Source organism: Calypte anna, chromosome 17, assembly GCF_003957555.1.
Source record: "Calypte anna isolate BGI_N300 chromosome 17, bCalAnn1_v1.p, whole genome shotgun sequence".
Lineage (NCBI taxonomy): Eukaryota > Metazoa > Chordata > Aves > Apodiformes > Trochilidae > Calypte > Calypte anna.
The window spans coordinates 7,782,567-7,799,639 of NC_044262.1; the positions used below are offsets into that span (position 1 = coordinate 7,782,567).

Sequence of the window (17,073 nt, forward strand, 5' to 3'; positions counted from 1 at the left end):
GAACCTGTGGCTTTGAAGGGTCACCAAGGAACAACTAACAAGGCACCAATATAGTGAAACACAACACGCACGTTAGAGAAGCTCTGGGGAAGCAGCTCTGGCAAGTTCAGTGTAGCCCTGAGATTCACTCTGCCTGGATTCAGTGTTACTGGCATTCCCAGATGGAATACAGAAAACCAGTGCATGTTAGAAAGTGTTTCTAGGCCAGGAATGGTTTTTGAAACAACTTCTTGAATGCAGCTTCCTGAAGGTACATTAAGGAGTCTGCAGGTTACACAGCTGTAATTTTAACCAATTATTCTACCAATAATTGTGACTATTTTTAAATACTACTACCTTAAGTTTCTGCAACCAAAGAAAAAATAGAATGGATTTTTCATCCACCAAATAAAACCTCAGCTGGAATCACCACAGATCTGCAAAAAAAAAGACTGCAGGCATTTGGATACCTCACATCCAAGCCCTAATACATTTATTTATTCAATAAGATCACTTTATTCAAAATGGATCACCAAAAAAGCAGCTTGCATTTAGACTGCCTCAAAGATGAGATGTCACAGTAGAGTTTTTTTCCAGTTACTTATATAACAATCACTTGTATAATGTTAAATTTGAGAGGTAATTAAGTGGCTTTAGAACAAAGTTGGTCTGAATAGCAATAAACTTGTCTGATACACTGCACAAGCACCACAGGCAGGTGATAAATTGCAAGAGTAATACAAGAGAGTAACTTTCTGCTGAGTCACCCTTTACTGCTCCAGCACTGTAAAAAACATCCTCTGCTTTCATCACTAATAAAGCACAGGATTAATTTCTCAAAATAAAAGAGGCCTTGAAACTGTGCCCAGGGAGTGACCATGCTGGCTTTGGACTGAGCCCTCCCATTTTTTTGCCTACAATGGGACCTCAAACCCATTGCAAGATATTTCTCTAAAAATTTCTAGATATTTCTAGAGAATTTCTAGCTATTTCTCTAGTTGTACCACACCTCAGTTGCCTCCAGGTCTCTTCCATCCCAAAGTGGGTGGTCAGGACCTTGCAGACCACAGCAAACACTCTGGTCACAATAGTGCTATCAGAACACTTAAACTGATGGCCAACAGCACTACAGATGTCATTTCTTTGACTGGATTATGAGAAAAAGTAGCTCAAGCTGTGCAGACTCAGTCAAGCAATGGAAATATTTCAGACTGGCATCCAAACCTTTCAGATATGTAGTGCTGGCCTGGAAATCTACAGGGACTTCCAGGTAGTTCTCTTCCAACTCAAACAAGAAGAATCCTGGGCTTGTTAATATTAACAGCTGGAAAGCTTTATTTCCCTTCTCTCCAGTAAGAATGATTCCAGCTTCTCCCCGAATCTCATCTTTATAGAACATGCAAGTTTTTGCACAGAGGATAACACACCTGCCATGGGCATGTTTTCATCTTGGCACTTCTCCAGAAATTTGCTTCAAGACATAAAGAAACCACACCAAGTTTCTGGGAAATTTTAGGTGATGTCACATTGTCATTCCCCCCTCTGATGAGCCATGGAAGGGCTCTGACACCAGGCTACCTGCATTCTCCTCCTCTTTCCAAATAACTTGGTTGTGAGCAGGACTAGGGACAAGCCACAAAACTTTAGGGAAATCCAAACACAACTGACAAAGTTGCCACCAACTCATAGCCAGAGTATTTAAAACCTCCTAGGCAAGCATCCAGCCCTTTGGGCAAGAAAACATGGGATGAAGAGGCAAACCCAACAAGCAGAAGAACCACCCAGCAGCCAAACAGCTCCATGCCAAGCACGGGACTTGCCCAGCAGAACTCATCCTGGCCATGGGCAGCACCAGCACTGCACAGCCCTGGACTTTTTTTTTGTGCCTTGTTTTTTTTTTTTTGGTGCCCTGAGCCTGGAGACCTCACCTAAAGCTTTGATAAATAAGCTGCATGGCCATGGGCAGCCCCATTAATCTTCCTGACCTTTAGTTCCTGCTTTGTGGGCTTAAGAAAATAACTCTCTTTCACTTTCTAGAGCATCGTGCCAGCTGTGGATGAAAAGAAAGAAGCAAAGAGGAGGAGTTGGATGTTGTTGGTGATTGTCAGAGAGTCTGAAAGGTGCTTTATCTCCCTACCAGTATCTTCCTGCAATACCTCCCCAGGTGAGAATGCATTTGGTCTGCCAAGAGGTTCCCCCAGTTCCCTAAGGCAAAGCATGACAGGTAATGAGGGCAGGATTTACAGTCTGGGTTGAACCATCTCGTGTGAGAATATTGTGACAGCAGAGCTAAGGAATTAGTTCAACATAATCATGGAGTTAATTTTTTTGCTAAGAAAAGCAAAGCCAAGACAAGGACTGACTCCAAAGATTACACAGTGTGTGGTCTCAGCATCTGAAGAGCTCTGCAAAGCCCTCACTCCTGTTACATAAATTACTTTAACAAAGTTAGATGCAGAATAATATTTATAAAGCTAAACTGTGTGGACCTCTTTGCAATCACCTGGTTAAATCACGTCATTCACAAGAACTAGCTGTAAATTCTGCTAATCAGTGAAACATTCAGAAGAGGAAGAGGGGTTTATTGTGTAATTTTAAATGGATCCCCTATGAAGAAAAGAATTGGAGAAACAAAATTACAGAATTCCTGTAAATGCTCCTTTTAAAATTAACCTATCTGTTGAGTAGCATAAAGGTTAAAGTACCACAACTGGGAAATTTCCCATTTTTATTTCCATTTTTATTGTGGGACCCCTTTCACATCTCCACAATGATTAAATAAAATGCTGAAAGGCATCTTAAGCACCAAACCTGACCATACAAATGAAGCCTAAATGAAGAAGCCATAATTTTGTTCTCAAGATGACAGCTCCATCTATGAATCAGTCCCTCTATTATAATTTACCTTTTTATTAAAAATCAAACTTCTTTGGGTTTGTGGTTTTTATAAAACATGAAGCTAAACAACACAATGAGACACAGGTTTCACTTTGTGTTCTTTGGGAAGTGATTTTTTAAAAAATATTCAGCTCTAGCCAACCTCTAATGCATGTTTCAATCAGTAGCAAATTCCTGTGCATTATTCATGCAAGAGAGGACCTGCTGAGCACTTGGTACTCCTAGGAAGCAATAGGTAGTCCAAGTATAAAATATCATTATTTGTTAAGTTTGTGGTTTTTCCTGTACCACCTGCCATGGAAAAGCAGAACATCTGGCCATGAACAAAGATCTTGCATATCAGGTGTGTTACCCTGTTTTATAGAGACCTGACAGATGTTGAACTTTACAAGCTCTATTTCCAACAACATGGGCCCTTCTTTGACCACTGCATGCAGTAGCCACAGGGCACTCCTAACTAGCCCAAAGAAGTTAGGAGAGCACAGCAGGGGAGGTGCCTGGCTCTGAGCTGGTTTCCCGTATTTCAACTCCAATTCTGTACTGGTGTGTAAGGGAAGTAGAAGAAAGGTAATATCTCAGGTTTTAAAACAAATCATAGGATTTGAGGGTTAAGTACAGGAAATCCTGTATTAGGTGTGACAGCTGGCAACTTTTATTTATGGATGGATGATGAGAAGGAAGAAGAAGTAAATGAGTTCTCTAAAGCCACAGCACAAAACTGTGGACACGTGGACAGGACCATGCTGTGGGACATAAACCACCCTGTAACCTACAGCACTGCTCTTCTCCATCTGTCCTTTCCTGATCTTGATGTTTCCCCCTTCCCCTGCAGCTCAGAGGATGCTCTGCATTTTCTTTATTGCTCACAGCATTTCAGTGTATCCAGGAGGGGTACAAAAACTACTTGTAGGCTCTTCACCTGACTTCTTCCTTCAGATGATGTCAAGCTAAGATCCCATGAAATAAAAATCTTCCAGTCAGAAGTCATAACACGAAGTGTCCAGACTTTTGTAGGACTCAAACCTTTTGCAGCCCAGCCTTGACACCTCTAACACAGCCCTGAGGGCTTGAAACTATCAAGGAATCTACTTGTGTTTCAAATCTTTCTGGTTTCCCTGAGATTATTTGCACAGACTTTACACAGTTATGATACTTGGCACACAAAACTCCATTAACAGGAGTGATGTGCTGTCTAAAATTAACTATGTATTTGTTTTCTCTTCAGTTTCTATAGAACATGAGGAATGATGCAGATGGCTGACAGCAGTGAGATTATAGTGATAGCTGTAAAATTTGATGACTGTTATCAAAAGCATCGTATGGCTTACGACAGCAAGTAGCAATTAAAAAAAAAAAAAAGAAAAAAGATAAAAAAAGATTTCCAGGCTTTCCCTGGACAGGACAGTTTGCAAAACAGTTTTGTCATCCCTCTTCACAGATTACTGTTTGCAAAAGCAATTTTCAACCTGGCTTGATTTTAACATTAAGCACTGATCCCCATTTACCATGAGAAATAAGTATTTTAAAGGAATGTATCTTGGGGAACTCCCTGTGCACTAGAGTGTAGGAATGGCAAGGGACTTTAAAGCCAGTTTCATACTAAAGGACTGAGTAAAATAAGAAGATCATTACTTCAAACCTTAACAGATAGTGGCTATCTGAAATAATTACTGGAATAAATCTGGGGATGAAATAAATGTTCTGTGCACTCCCCTGAATCAATAGCAACGAGAGACTTCAATCTGGAGGTGGTAATTTTACTGCTGAGGAAACCAAGGCAGTGAGAAACTGCATTTATCTGAGATCAGTGCTCAGCTCCTTGCTCCTCTGTCTCTGGACTAACTCCAGATGGATCCCTTCTTCCCCAGGACCAGAGAAATCTTTTCCTGCACAGTGTTACAGTGAGGGAGGCACAAAGCAAGCTGAATGCACTGATTTTCTACCACTTTCAGCTGTAACAAGACTTTGTTCCACCTCTAGAGATGAAATATGAATCCAACCTGGGCAAGAATGATCCCCACGACCTTCTGTCACAGAACCTCCCTCTTCAAACTCCCCCTGAGAATTCCCTTTGCTCTTCACCAAGCTGCAAAGCTCCCTTATTCCTATTTCTCCCTCCCTCTTCTGAATCACTTTTTACAAAGTAAGGGAAAACCCGTGGTCACAAAGCTCAGGCTTTAAGAGATTTGTGTTAGATACTCCCTTAAGGAAAGTGCTCAGTCCTCAACACCCTTCCCATGCCAGGCTGATCCTTGCAGGTTGGATCCTGAAGGTTTTTGCAGGAAATCTTCACCTTTTTAGCATGACAGGGTGACCAACATCCAACCAGCTGTTACCTGCTCTCAAATCTTCTCATTCCACCCACAAAAAAGTCTTTATCACTGCCTGGAAAATGTGGCTGTTGGAATATCCTCTTCTTCCACATTTTCTACAGAATGTCATCTAGCACTCCCAGGAGGAAAGTTGGTGTCATCTGCTGATACCACCAGGGTTTTTGTAAGGGGGGTAGGGAGTGGTGGTGCTGGGCTTTGCTTTTAGAGATAAAGCCATGTGGAAAAATTAAAGGGAAACTGAAGAAACCATTTGCACTAAGATATGAATTTTTCTATAAGAATTTTTGTAAGAATAGACTTGTTCTCTCTTACTCTCCTCCCCCCAAATTCACCCACACAAACTGTATTAAAAGCACAAGCTTGCATATATTATCCGTGTTCTCCATTTCTTTTTAATCCTATTAATAATTATCACCATTTCTCCCAATTAATGCTATCAGTTCTGTGAAAATCTATAAACTACAGACAGACCCAGCAGTCATTTCATATCCTGCAGCCTGAAAAACACACTGCCTAAACCTCTAAACTTCATCCTTTTTTCAGTAGAAGGTACTGCACACATCTAAAACATTACCTCCTCCAGACAATTCTCTTTCACCGAATCATGGAAGTGCTCAGGCTGGAAAAGACCTTCAAGATCATCACGCCCAGAAAAACCTTGATTTTACTCCCAAAATTCAGTTCTTCTGTACTGCCCATAAACTATTTAATCCTAGTTCTATCAGACATGTGGTTGCAGAGCAAAGTTAAGTACAAGACTCATTTCAACTGACATCATTATTTGCCTTCAGTTCTGTGCTACTTAATTAAAAATTAAAGTCTCAAGACAAGGAAGGTTCTTGCCTTGCTGAGGTCAGGATCAGAAGCTGAGAACTTGGGACTTCAGCAAGAAAGGCTGGAAAGACACTTTGGAATGTTATGGCAGGCCATCCCTTTTAGATTTCCTTATTATTTGGTATATAGGTACATATGTAATACAGTGCCTAGCATACATGTAATATCTAAAAATATTTATTCTTTGAAATATTAAGGAAATATTAAGGAATCTCATCCTGAAACAAGACTTTTAAAATGCAGGAGCTTTATATTGCACAGTACACTTCATGTTTCATTTCCAGGCTTTACTGAAGCACCTCTGGCTCCTCCAGCTTCACCCTCAGCCTGCTGTAGGCACAAAGTCACCCCAGGAGTTTGCCAAGTGAGAGTCCCCCCACTAATGGGAACCCCAGAAAGAGGAGCCCGGAGCCCTGACCCAATCCTTACAAAGGAGCTGGAAATCCTTGGCTGAGAGGATTCTAATGCAGTTATGCTACATAAATAAATAAATGCTAAAGACATACATATATGCTACACTAATCAATTCAAAGAAGTATTACCACTGTTAGATATTCTTTTAGCAGTACAAAATACAGGTATTTTTTGTTCCTGCAAGTAGGAACAGCATTGCTACTGACACAATAAAAGTCAAAGGGTTAAATATTGTAATTTGTAAAGTACTATCTATAAAAGCCAAGTCTGGAGGAAGAAACACAGAGAAAAATCAAGCTAGCTGAATTTTCTTTGGGAAACGTTTTATTCTGTAGAAAAATCTGATTACGATCATTCAAAAGCCCTTAATGGGATTTCCATATATCTCTGGCTACATTTTTTTCAAGACAAGATTCCCAAGACTGAAGGAAAGAGGAGTTGTTCATCTTCAGTCTCTGTCCCAGAGCCTGTCCCCTGTTCCCTATTCGCAGGGATCCTGGTTCAGGGACACTCAAACCAAACCCCACCACAGGGAGGTCAGGAGCACAAATCTCCTGGGAGAAAAAGAGCAGATGTGGCCTGAGTCCTGTGTCCAGTTCTGGGCCCCTCAGCTCAGGAAGGATATCGAGGTCCTGGAGCAGGTCCAAAGGAGGCAACTGGGCTGGTGAAAGGACTCGAGCACAGATCCTATGAGGAGAGGCTGAGGGAGCTGGGGGTGTTGAGGCTGGAGAAGAGGAGGCTCAGGGGAGACCTCATCACTCTCTACAACTCCCTGAAAGGAGGTTGGAGCCAGGGGGGGGTTGGGCTCTTTTCCCAGGCAACTCTCAGCAAGACAAGAGGGCAGGGTCTCAAGTTGTGCTAGGGGAGGTTTAGGTTGGACATTAGAAGGAATTTCTTTCTGGAGAGGGTGATCAGGCATTGGAATGGGCTGCCCAGGGAAGTAGTGGATTCTCCATGTCTGGAGATATTTAAAAAGAGACTGGATGTGGCACTGAGTGCCATGGGCTGGGAACCACGGGGGGAGTGGATCAAGGGTTGGACTTGATGATCTCTGAGGTCCCTTCCAACCCAGCGATTAACACCTTAGGAGAAAGAAGGACTTTCAAAATTTCTATGAGTAAATTCCAAATTAAACCTAATTTTGTAGATTTTTGCTTCCACAGCTTCTCTGGAAATGGTTTCATGGAGGCTGCAGCAGAAACCAGGAATTCTCTGTTTCCTGTGCTTGCCACCAGGCTGTCCCAGTTTCTCTGAAGTCTTTCTCCAGTTATGACTCTCTTCTGTTTGAAACACTGGCTTCTAGGCTTTATCTGACCTAAATGAAGGCAAGATAACAATTTTTTATCTTGATTTTTTTTTCTTATCTTGCTATTATCTTGATTTTTTTTAATTTTCGACAGCCTCCTGGCAAGCACCAGAAATGATGAGATCATGGCAAGAGGCGGCATCTATTCAGAGGAGCTCAGAGCCAGCAAAAATACTCCCAACACCACAAAAATAGTTCCTATTACATTTTACTCCTTGGCAAAGGAATATTAGATTATATAAAAGGCAATAGAAATAGCTAGCACAGATACATACAAAGTACCTTAATGCTAAAGGTAGAGCCTCAGCACTCCGGCTCCCATCTGCAAACTGAAAACCTATATTCTAGGTAGGTCAGATTTGACTTCAGCTGAGGTTCCCTAAAAATGTCCTGATTTAGATCCCAGGCACCAGGTGTGGCAAAAGGAGCCACATGTTTTGTGAATTAAGTGAGACTGAACTGCCAGAGAAAGTCTGGCAACTAAGTCAGGCAGAGAATTGTGGTGAAGGAGAAGAGAATCTGTGTGGAACCCTGAAATGGAGCTGGAAATGCACAAAATTTGCTGCTTTGTCAGAGTGGACCCTTGAACAAGAAAGGACTCTTCCTGTAGGATAAATTCCACTTCTTCATCTTCTGGGAAAAAAATAACCTGCTCTGCTGGAAGAAAGAAACAAAAAACTGCCAAAAAAAAAAAAAGAAAAAACACAAAACCAAGCAAAAAAACCCCAAAATCCCCCAAAACAAAACAAACAAACAAAAAACCCAAATAACAACAACAACAAAACCCAGCACAGATTTTTGAAATTGATATGGACAAGTGGATGATGCTCTCCCCAGCAAAATGAGAAATGTCCTTCAGGATTTCTTAAGGGATGTGGGCAAGGAGGAAGACCATGGAGCCAGAGGAATGGCTCAGGAGCTAACATGGAACACAGAAGATCCAATGCAACCACTGTACAATGATAAAATGTGCATGACCCTGGGCAAATCACTTTAAATTCAGCTCCCCTTTGTAAGAACAGGATAACAGCACCACAGTTAAGCTCCCATGAAGGTACCTGGATTAGAGATTGCAGTATTGATGTATTGATGATCACACTAGCAACAGGCAGGCAAACAAAAAGTGCTTTGCAGCTGCATCACATCAAAAGGAAATATTAACCAGTACTAAGCTGGGGAGAGCTTTATTGAGGGATCCATGTAACCCTCCATAGGAAGGTTGCATGTTAAGTCCCTGAGCAATAAATTCTACTCATGCAAAAATACCTATCACAGTTAGACCACTGAGCCAACTACCTACTGAGCTTGATAAAGGTGAAGTTCATAAAACATAAGAAGTTTGTCCCCTCTGATCAAGAAATAAATGCACGTTTAGGATCAGCTGGTGATGGATGTGTGTGCAGATGTACAGAGCTCAGAGTTAAAAGCTCTGATTCCATCCATGCCCCAGGTACTGGTGGTTGCTGCTGATACTCAGACACCACCACAAAAGGCTACAAAAACTTTTGCTGAGTCTGCAATGGAAGTGGTAATCACCTCTGGAGTCTGAAAGTCAGAATTTTATCCCTCGTGATGTCTGTCCAAGGACAGATTGATAAAGAGGAGCTGAGAAACCTAGAGCTGACAATATAATTCCACCAAAAAGTCTTCTATTCTCAGCAGCAAAAAATGACAAGGAGAAACGTGATGACAAGCCCCATTCACACTGGTACATCCCTGACCTTTCAAGGTTTTTTTAACAGATATAAACACAGCTGGCTTGCACCAGGCACAGTGACACCTTAGGATGTGTGTCCTGTATTGCCAAGTGACCCCCAGGCAATGGAGTGAACTGGTGCTGCCTGGGATCCAGGCAATCCTGCCCTGCCTTGCAACAGCTTTCCTGTTTCAGGCTTCAGCAAAGCCTGAAAGTTTTATTTTTCTCATTAAAAGAGTCACTTTTGATGCTCTGGCACTTTGCCACAAAAATGACTAAGAGAAAAGATGTCTCAATGTTAATTTTTTAAGATTTTTTTTTTCCCAGTGAAACTGCAGACAGCACCAGCTCTTTTCTGCACTACAAGAACATCAGCTCAAAAGGCCTGAGTGTAAGAAGAATGCTAGACATGTCTTATTTATTTAAAACTGATCCACTATGAAAAGGTTAGATCAAGTATCAGCCACATAAATCCACTATTCCTTTATGCACAGGTACTAAACATTTCTCTTATAATACATACAACTTATACACTTACTATACAGTTACAATTAACATACCAACACAAAAGAGAAAGCTAAAAAACAGGTATTTATTAAAAAATAAATTACAGTGAAGCCTTCAGCAAACAAGCCTTGGAAGTATGGTTTGCACATTTCTCCTTGGAGCAGCCAGCAGTAAAGTGAATAATCTGACTCACAAGGCTAAGATTCTGTAAAGCATCAGTAATTCATGTCCTCTCTTTGCTAACTTTGCCTTGCACAGACAGAAGTGTCTGATTGAAATGTCACCTTCAGAAAAAAAAAACAAACCCAAAGTACTAAGTTTTAAAACAGTAAGATGAAAAAGTGAAATACATGCTAAGAGTAATGGGAGAGTGGTGGCCATCAGAGTGGTGTCAGGCCTGGTGGTTTGAGGTTAAAGGAATGGCCACAGCTTTCTGTCTGGTGACTGAGTCTCTGGCACCAGGTCATGAGTGAGAGGATTTAATGGGCTCACAAACTTCATCTTGTCTTCCTGAAGTGGACTGCAGCATTTGACTGCAAAAACTGCTGCAAATAGCTGTGTTTTGTCTGGAATAACAGCCTGGGAGATTCCATAATCAGGAAAATGAGAGGCGAGAGAGTTCTCTTCAGAAAGATGCAAATGGAAAAATTTATGCTGTCTTGAATTACAATTGCACTGCAGAAAGTTTGTATTCGGACCTATTGTAAAACAACATCTGTACAAAAGAGCAAGAGGCAATCATTGTTCCAACTTTGCTCATTTCTTCGGGCTCAATTAAAAGAAATTCTGAGACAAAACAGTCTTTGATCTCGGGCACTGCTACAAGGCAACTGTACAGTTCAAATGGAACATTCTCATTCCTAACAAAACAAAACCTCCATGCAAGTAAAAAGCCAGTCCCTGGAAGTCAGAATTCCTTAGCTGCTTACCTTTTTACGAGCAGGTCAAATTTTGGGGGAGTAGTTTCTCAAAGCAACTCAGCCATTCCATGTTAACTGTCAGGCTGCAACAAACAGCTGCAAAACTCACTGCTTGATTTCTCCATTTGCTGTGCATGCTGAACCCCAGCAGAAAGCCCACGCAGGGGAAAATAAAAATAAATGAAGACAAAGCAACCCAAAACCTACAGGAGAAGCACCTCAGCTCTTGAGCAAAGCACCAAAAAATAATAATAATCAAAAAAAAGTTCAACGGGGAAACAGAAAGGAAATCCAGCAACAACTAAAAGTTTGGCTAAGGAGCAGCAAGCTTGTTCCCTTCTCCTGCAGCCCTGGCTAAAGGTGCCTCTCCAAGCAAAACTCACGGAGGCTCCCAGCTCCTCGGAGCAGATGGTATTCACACATTATTCCCAACAGCAGCATTCCTCAGCCCAATCAGGAGGCAGCACTCAAAAGCCAAGCGCTTCCCAGACTCTGTTACAGTTTTCAATAGCTACAGCACAAGATGAATGACTCAGAAAATGAATAAGCAGGGAAAATAAAACCCGCCCCTCCCCGAGCCAGGGGCACAGGCAGGAGGTTCAGCAGCCCCGAGTCTGACAAGCACTGGTTTCAACTTGACTGCACCTGCTTTTTTTTTTTTTCCCCCCCCTAAGTCCTAAATGCTGATTGCATTTTCTTTAATTTGTGCGATCGACTGGGGTTAGAAATCACAGTAAGACTTAAATCTTTGTTTTCCTTCCGTCTTCAAACCAGCAAAAGTCTGGAAGATTCAAACAAGTCTGGACTGTAGCTGGGCTTTTCCAGATAGCTCAGGGAAACTCCTCATGCCATCTCTTGCTGAATACACACATCAATATCTCTAGGATTAAGGCCTAACTTTACAGATACAATTGCAAATTAATATGCAAAGAAAAAAGGCTCATTTCTAAACTCCTAAACAGATGAACACACGCTCTGGTTTGCCTGAAGTTTACCAGAAAACTTTAAATGGCAGTAAAACAAATACATCTAAGAAGCAAACGAATTAAGAATGGCTGCCAACTTGCAGTTGAAACATAACCTTCAGTCAAACCAAACCAGTAAAACACTTCACTTCCAGACCACCACAACCTCCTCTTCCCCAGAGCCCCCTGGAGCCTCAGCTCCCTGATGGCTTTTGCTGACAGCTGCAAGGGAGCAGGGAAGGATGATCCAAACAAAGCAAGTTCCTCATGGAAGCACAGTTGCAGAGCACCAGCAGGTTTCTCCCTGGAATTCAGCAGTGGTGGAGGCACGAGCTTTCCAAACATACCAAAATTCTCGGCAGTTTTGTGAGGGTGAAAAGTTCCTGCCCCACTCTCACCCCAGTCTGCCCACGAGGTTTTTATTGCTGCCACTCAGAAATTAACTCAGGGTTACCTGCAAACACACTGCACTCTGACAAGTGGAATCAGTTAAATCACTCAAACTATTTGGGGTGAGAAGCCTTCTCCCAGGTCCCCCCGGACATTTTCAGATCTTTGTCTGTGGCTGTAAATTGATCCTTTGCATTCCTGCCTGACACATGAACTGTGAAAAACTCTTCAGGGATATTCTCTCCACTGTGAGTAATGCTCCAGTAACATTTCTGCAAAACAGGAGACCAGTTGCCCAGACAATAAAACATCATGAACTCTTATTTAACCTTTACTATTATTATTTTAAATTGGCATTTGTTTATTTGGTCTTCATTCTGGAACAAATAAGAGAACTCTATTAGCACCGTACTTTCCTACTTTAAAAACCCCAAGCACCAGAATTTCTCCAACACCAGGAACCAACATTCAGAGGCATCACTGCCAGCTAAGCCATGCCATGCCCACCCCATGGTTGAGCAAACAAACCCAGATATAGAACTGCAGGAAAAAGAGCAATGCCTTGAGTTATTCCATCTGCCACAGCTGCCAACCAACTTCCCAGCTACATCTAGGGAAGTATTTAAAGTTGTAAAACAAAACTAGAAGCCTATCTAGATCCAGTATGAAAACAAACGTTTCTTGAAACTTTATTTTGGGCGTTCAGCTCTAAATCAGCCAAATTCATTGACTACTGACTCACTTAGCAAGGCATCTGGTCGGGCCCCCAGCCCACCCCAGCAGTGGCAATGCTTTGCAATGAAATCTTTCACTCGTGCTTGTTCCTTGGAGATGCTCAGAGAAGAAGCAGCTCTAAATGTAAACATTATTACCATAATGCTCTAACTGACAGGATAACCATGTATTGCACTGAGAAACCTCCTGGGCACATGTCCTGATCAGATATAGTAAAGGATATTACATGAAGTGGCTAAAGGTAACCAACTATTTATTCCTTCTGTCCCTCGTGTGCAGAACCTTTGTTAGACACAGATGTAAAGCACCAGCACTTGTCACTCTTTCTGGGCATCACCAGAAGAAGCTGCTGTCCAACATCTGAGTAGATGTATGTATGGAATGTGACCCTTGATTAATGGTCTCGGAAAATCCACTGGATCTGCTCACTGTCAAAATGTGGGTCTCAGCATTCTATAAAGCCTGACAGTTCCTTCAATGGCTTCTCCAGGTGCTGTTACCCAATATCAGAACCTCACAAATGCAAAAGCTTCTAACCAATAACTACTTTGATACATCAGAGAGAGGCTTTTAATTCCTCATCATCTCTATTCCCATTAAATCCCTTGTCTTCCAAACCAAACAGATGAACGAAACATTAAAACCTCATTTTCACTGTCACTGAATCATTCTGAAGCATTTTCCTACATTGAACCTCACACACCTCACTACTATTAACAACTTTGTTGGGATACTGGGTCCTGACTGGCTCTGTCCGCTGGGATACTGGGTGAGGAGCCTCAGACAACATCATTTGCCAGATCCAGCTCAATAGGAACATTCATGGCTTTTGTCTGTTCTGAGGCAGAGCCACCCTATCCCTCTGAATAAAAACCTCACTCACAAACCTGCACAACTCTTGCTAACTAACTTCATATCTAATCCACAAAACGTGATTTTTTAATGCAAATCAAGGTGCTGCTGGGGCTAGGATTTCATTACTTCCCTAGGAAATTACTTGAAGATTTACCAACAGCAGACAAAGTTCAAGCTTGGTTGTCATCCATATCATTCACCTGGATGAAGTTGAATATCAGAAATGGGGGGGAAAATGCCAGCATTATCGTATTATTAAAGCACAATTATTTAAATTCCACTAAAACCAGTAGCTGGGATTGGGTATACAGAATTGTTCAAAACATCCAATAGAAATACTGGACCCTTAAAAGATGAACAAGTAATTCACAAAGAAATTTATGTAAGACTTTTATCACAGCACACATGGAGAAAAGTTACACATCCTGTGTCTCACAAATGTCAAACTGGAAAGCAACCCATCAAGTTTGTGTTCAGAGGAGTGCAACCACTACAGCTCCAGAAGAATCCTAGAGAAAAATCCAATAACCATTTCACCCAAAGGTTATTATTTTATTCCAGGTTCTACTATGTCTACAAGTCATCTAACACAGCTTAAATCTCATCTTAGGCCCCCAAATAGACGAGTGGGACTTCCAGTTACAAACAATAATTAATCCATGACTTATCTCCATGGAAAGCTGGCTACTTAATTTTATTAGGGGAAAAAAAACCCCAACCTATGCTGAGAAATTAGACATTCTCAGTCTTGAACATTTCACATTAGACATCTCTAAGCAAATGAAAGGCCTGCAGGAGGCAAAAAGAGTAATTCCATATTATTGCCACCTATTCATCAGAAGAGCTTTTAATGCCATTAGTGATTTATCAATTGGGCTGGCAAAAAGCAACCAAGAATGAACTGAATTTTAAGGTGGATGTTTGACCAATCTGGACTATCAAGCAGACAAAATTAAATACCAGTTTTCAGTCTGCCAGGAGAAAAAGGAATTTGATTTGACATTCATGAAGGCAAAAGCCCTTCTACAGTAAGCACAGAAGTTTCAAGTTATGGTCACTTTCCAGGGCATTAATATTTGTCACATGAGCAACAGAGTAAGATAAATTTCAGAGTTACCAATGTGTTCAGCAGCTGTTTGATAATAAAGGGACAAGGGGGCTGCCTGAGGAATGAGAGCCACGAGCTACCATTCTCAAAGGGGAAAATCTTCCCAAGTAGCACTCTGCTGGCATGTTTTGAAGAACGTTCTACTTACTGAATTAATGCAAAACAATGCATGGAATCTCCTAGTAATAGATTAATCCAGTCCTGCACATTGCTCCAGCAGCACAACACTTCAGTAATTTGAATATTTGAGAAACCAAAGTTAAACTTTTATTCCCCACAGAATCAAGGCACTCTCTGTGACTCCTAAAGTCCAGATTTTAGTGCTGGGACAGGCAAGAATGCTTGCTTAGATGTTTGTTAGCATCAGCTCAAGCTATAACTTTCCTTCTGTGATAATCCTAAAACATCCTGCTGTAACAAAAACAAGATTTAATTCTATGTCCTAGTGATCTAAGAGGAGATATAAAAGACATGAGAGGTAGATCCAGAGAGAAATTAATAACTACATATGAAAGAGAATAGAAAAATGTAGTATAAAGGGTGACTCTCACATCATGTAAATATAGTTTCAAATGACACTGAAATCTATCCTGGATTATTTTATACAATTTAACTTCAAAATGGCACAGAGCCCAAAGTAAAGCAGTGCTGCCCACTTATATCTGCCCAGTCAACTGTTCACATACTTTAAATGTTACTTCATCCCCTTAACCACATTCCTTCCATACAGTTTTAGGTCTACTTTGATATTATCACTGCAGTTATGTCTTACATGAAGTTCTAGGTTACCAGCAGAGAATAGGATGTGGGAAAACCAGAACCAGTTCCTGACCAATATCTATGTAGGAACTGGGATCCTTTGTGGATTTCAAACTGTCCCCAGAATAGCACCAAGTAGATATTAAAGAGCTGAGAATCAATTCATTCTGAAAATTACCATCTGAAATTGTTTTCAGAACTGTAAACAATTTGTTGTCCTCAGGGCAGCCATTCCACTTGACTAGCAGAGAAATAAGACTTGCAATTGCAAACAACTTTTTACCCCCAAAAAGGGGTAAATTGTTTGCATGCCTTCCAAAAGGCTGAATAGCAGAACACCAGCATGGGGAATGCCATAAATCCAGGGAATAGCTGCAGTTTTAACCATGGACTTTAATTCCAGGGTGAATTTATGTGGTCCCTAGCTAAATATATCCTTCTAAGTAAATTACTCATGCAACTGCCTGTAGGAAAGCTTTCTGCAGATAAAGAAACTGTTTCCAAATGCTACGTTTGACAGCACAGAAGGCATAAAGTTACATTCTTTTCTCACTGGCAAAAAAGACCCCCAAACGGAATAATGTGGAACGCATAGGATCCTCTTCTCCCTGCAAGCCTGCCCAGGTTAATCCTGCCTGGTTACTGCTCCTTGCAATGTATCAGTCTACTCTCTTTATCTCCAAACCTTGAAAACAGTGATTTCTAAGATAATGTGAAGCACATCACCACATTCATTTCTACTTATCCATGCAGTAGACAGCAAAACCACATCCCTAACCCTGTGCCTTTAGTAGGATGTGTAACTCAGACACTCTTTCACTATCATTTTTTTCCCTTTCTTTTCTGTTTTCTACTTCTTACCATTGGAGTTGTCCTGGTCCAAAGGATTATCTGCTTCCATTACTTCAAATAAAAGCATCCAACATGCAGTTCTCCATGCAGCAGAGGCATAAAAACACAGCAGTTGCCTAAGCTGATTCACCTGATTTATGAATTAGTGCTGCATCCATAAGAGGCTGCGTTTCTTCTTTTCTATTACATCTGGCTCCTTTTCCAACTAGATGGCTGGGTATTACAGCATGCAGGCCTTTTTCCAGCATCCTCTTAATGCATTACATTTAAAGTAGCAGCAACCTTTTTCTCCCATCCCCCCGACTTAAGTTCCAGCAGTAACTGGGCTGAGCTGGCAGCGAGCGGAGCTCATTCAGAACAGGACCTGCGAGCGTTCTCCGATCCGGGCTGCTGCAGAAAGAGAAGGATTTGACACAACAACAAAAAGTAACTGGGGTTCCACAGGCTACAGGACGCACTGCAGAAAATCCCCCCCCCCCCGAAGCAGCAAAAAGGTCCGGAGCCTCTGGGGAATGGCTCGCT

The 17,073-nt window shown here is 41.5% G+C and overlaps 1 protein-coding gene across 1 annotated transcript in view; it reads right to left on the reverse strand.

Moving 5' to 3' along the window:
- Positions 1-16,749, reverse strand: part of DAB2IP (DAB2 interacting protein) — a 169,238-nt gene extending 152,489 nt beyond the window's left edge. The window contains exon 1 of the mRNA XM_030461027.1: positions 16,561-16,749. Within this exon, the coding sequence (XP_030316887.1) occupies positions 16,561-16,618 (58 nt within the window). The 5' untranslated portion in view covers positions 16,619-16,749. The remainder of the gene's footprint in view (positions 1-16,560) is intronic.
- Positions 16,750-17,073: the final 324 nt, after the last annotated feature.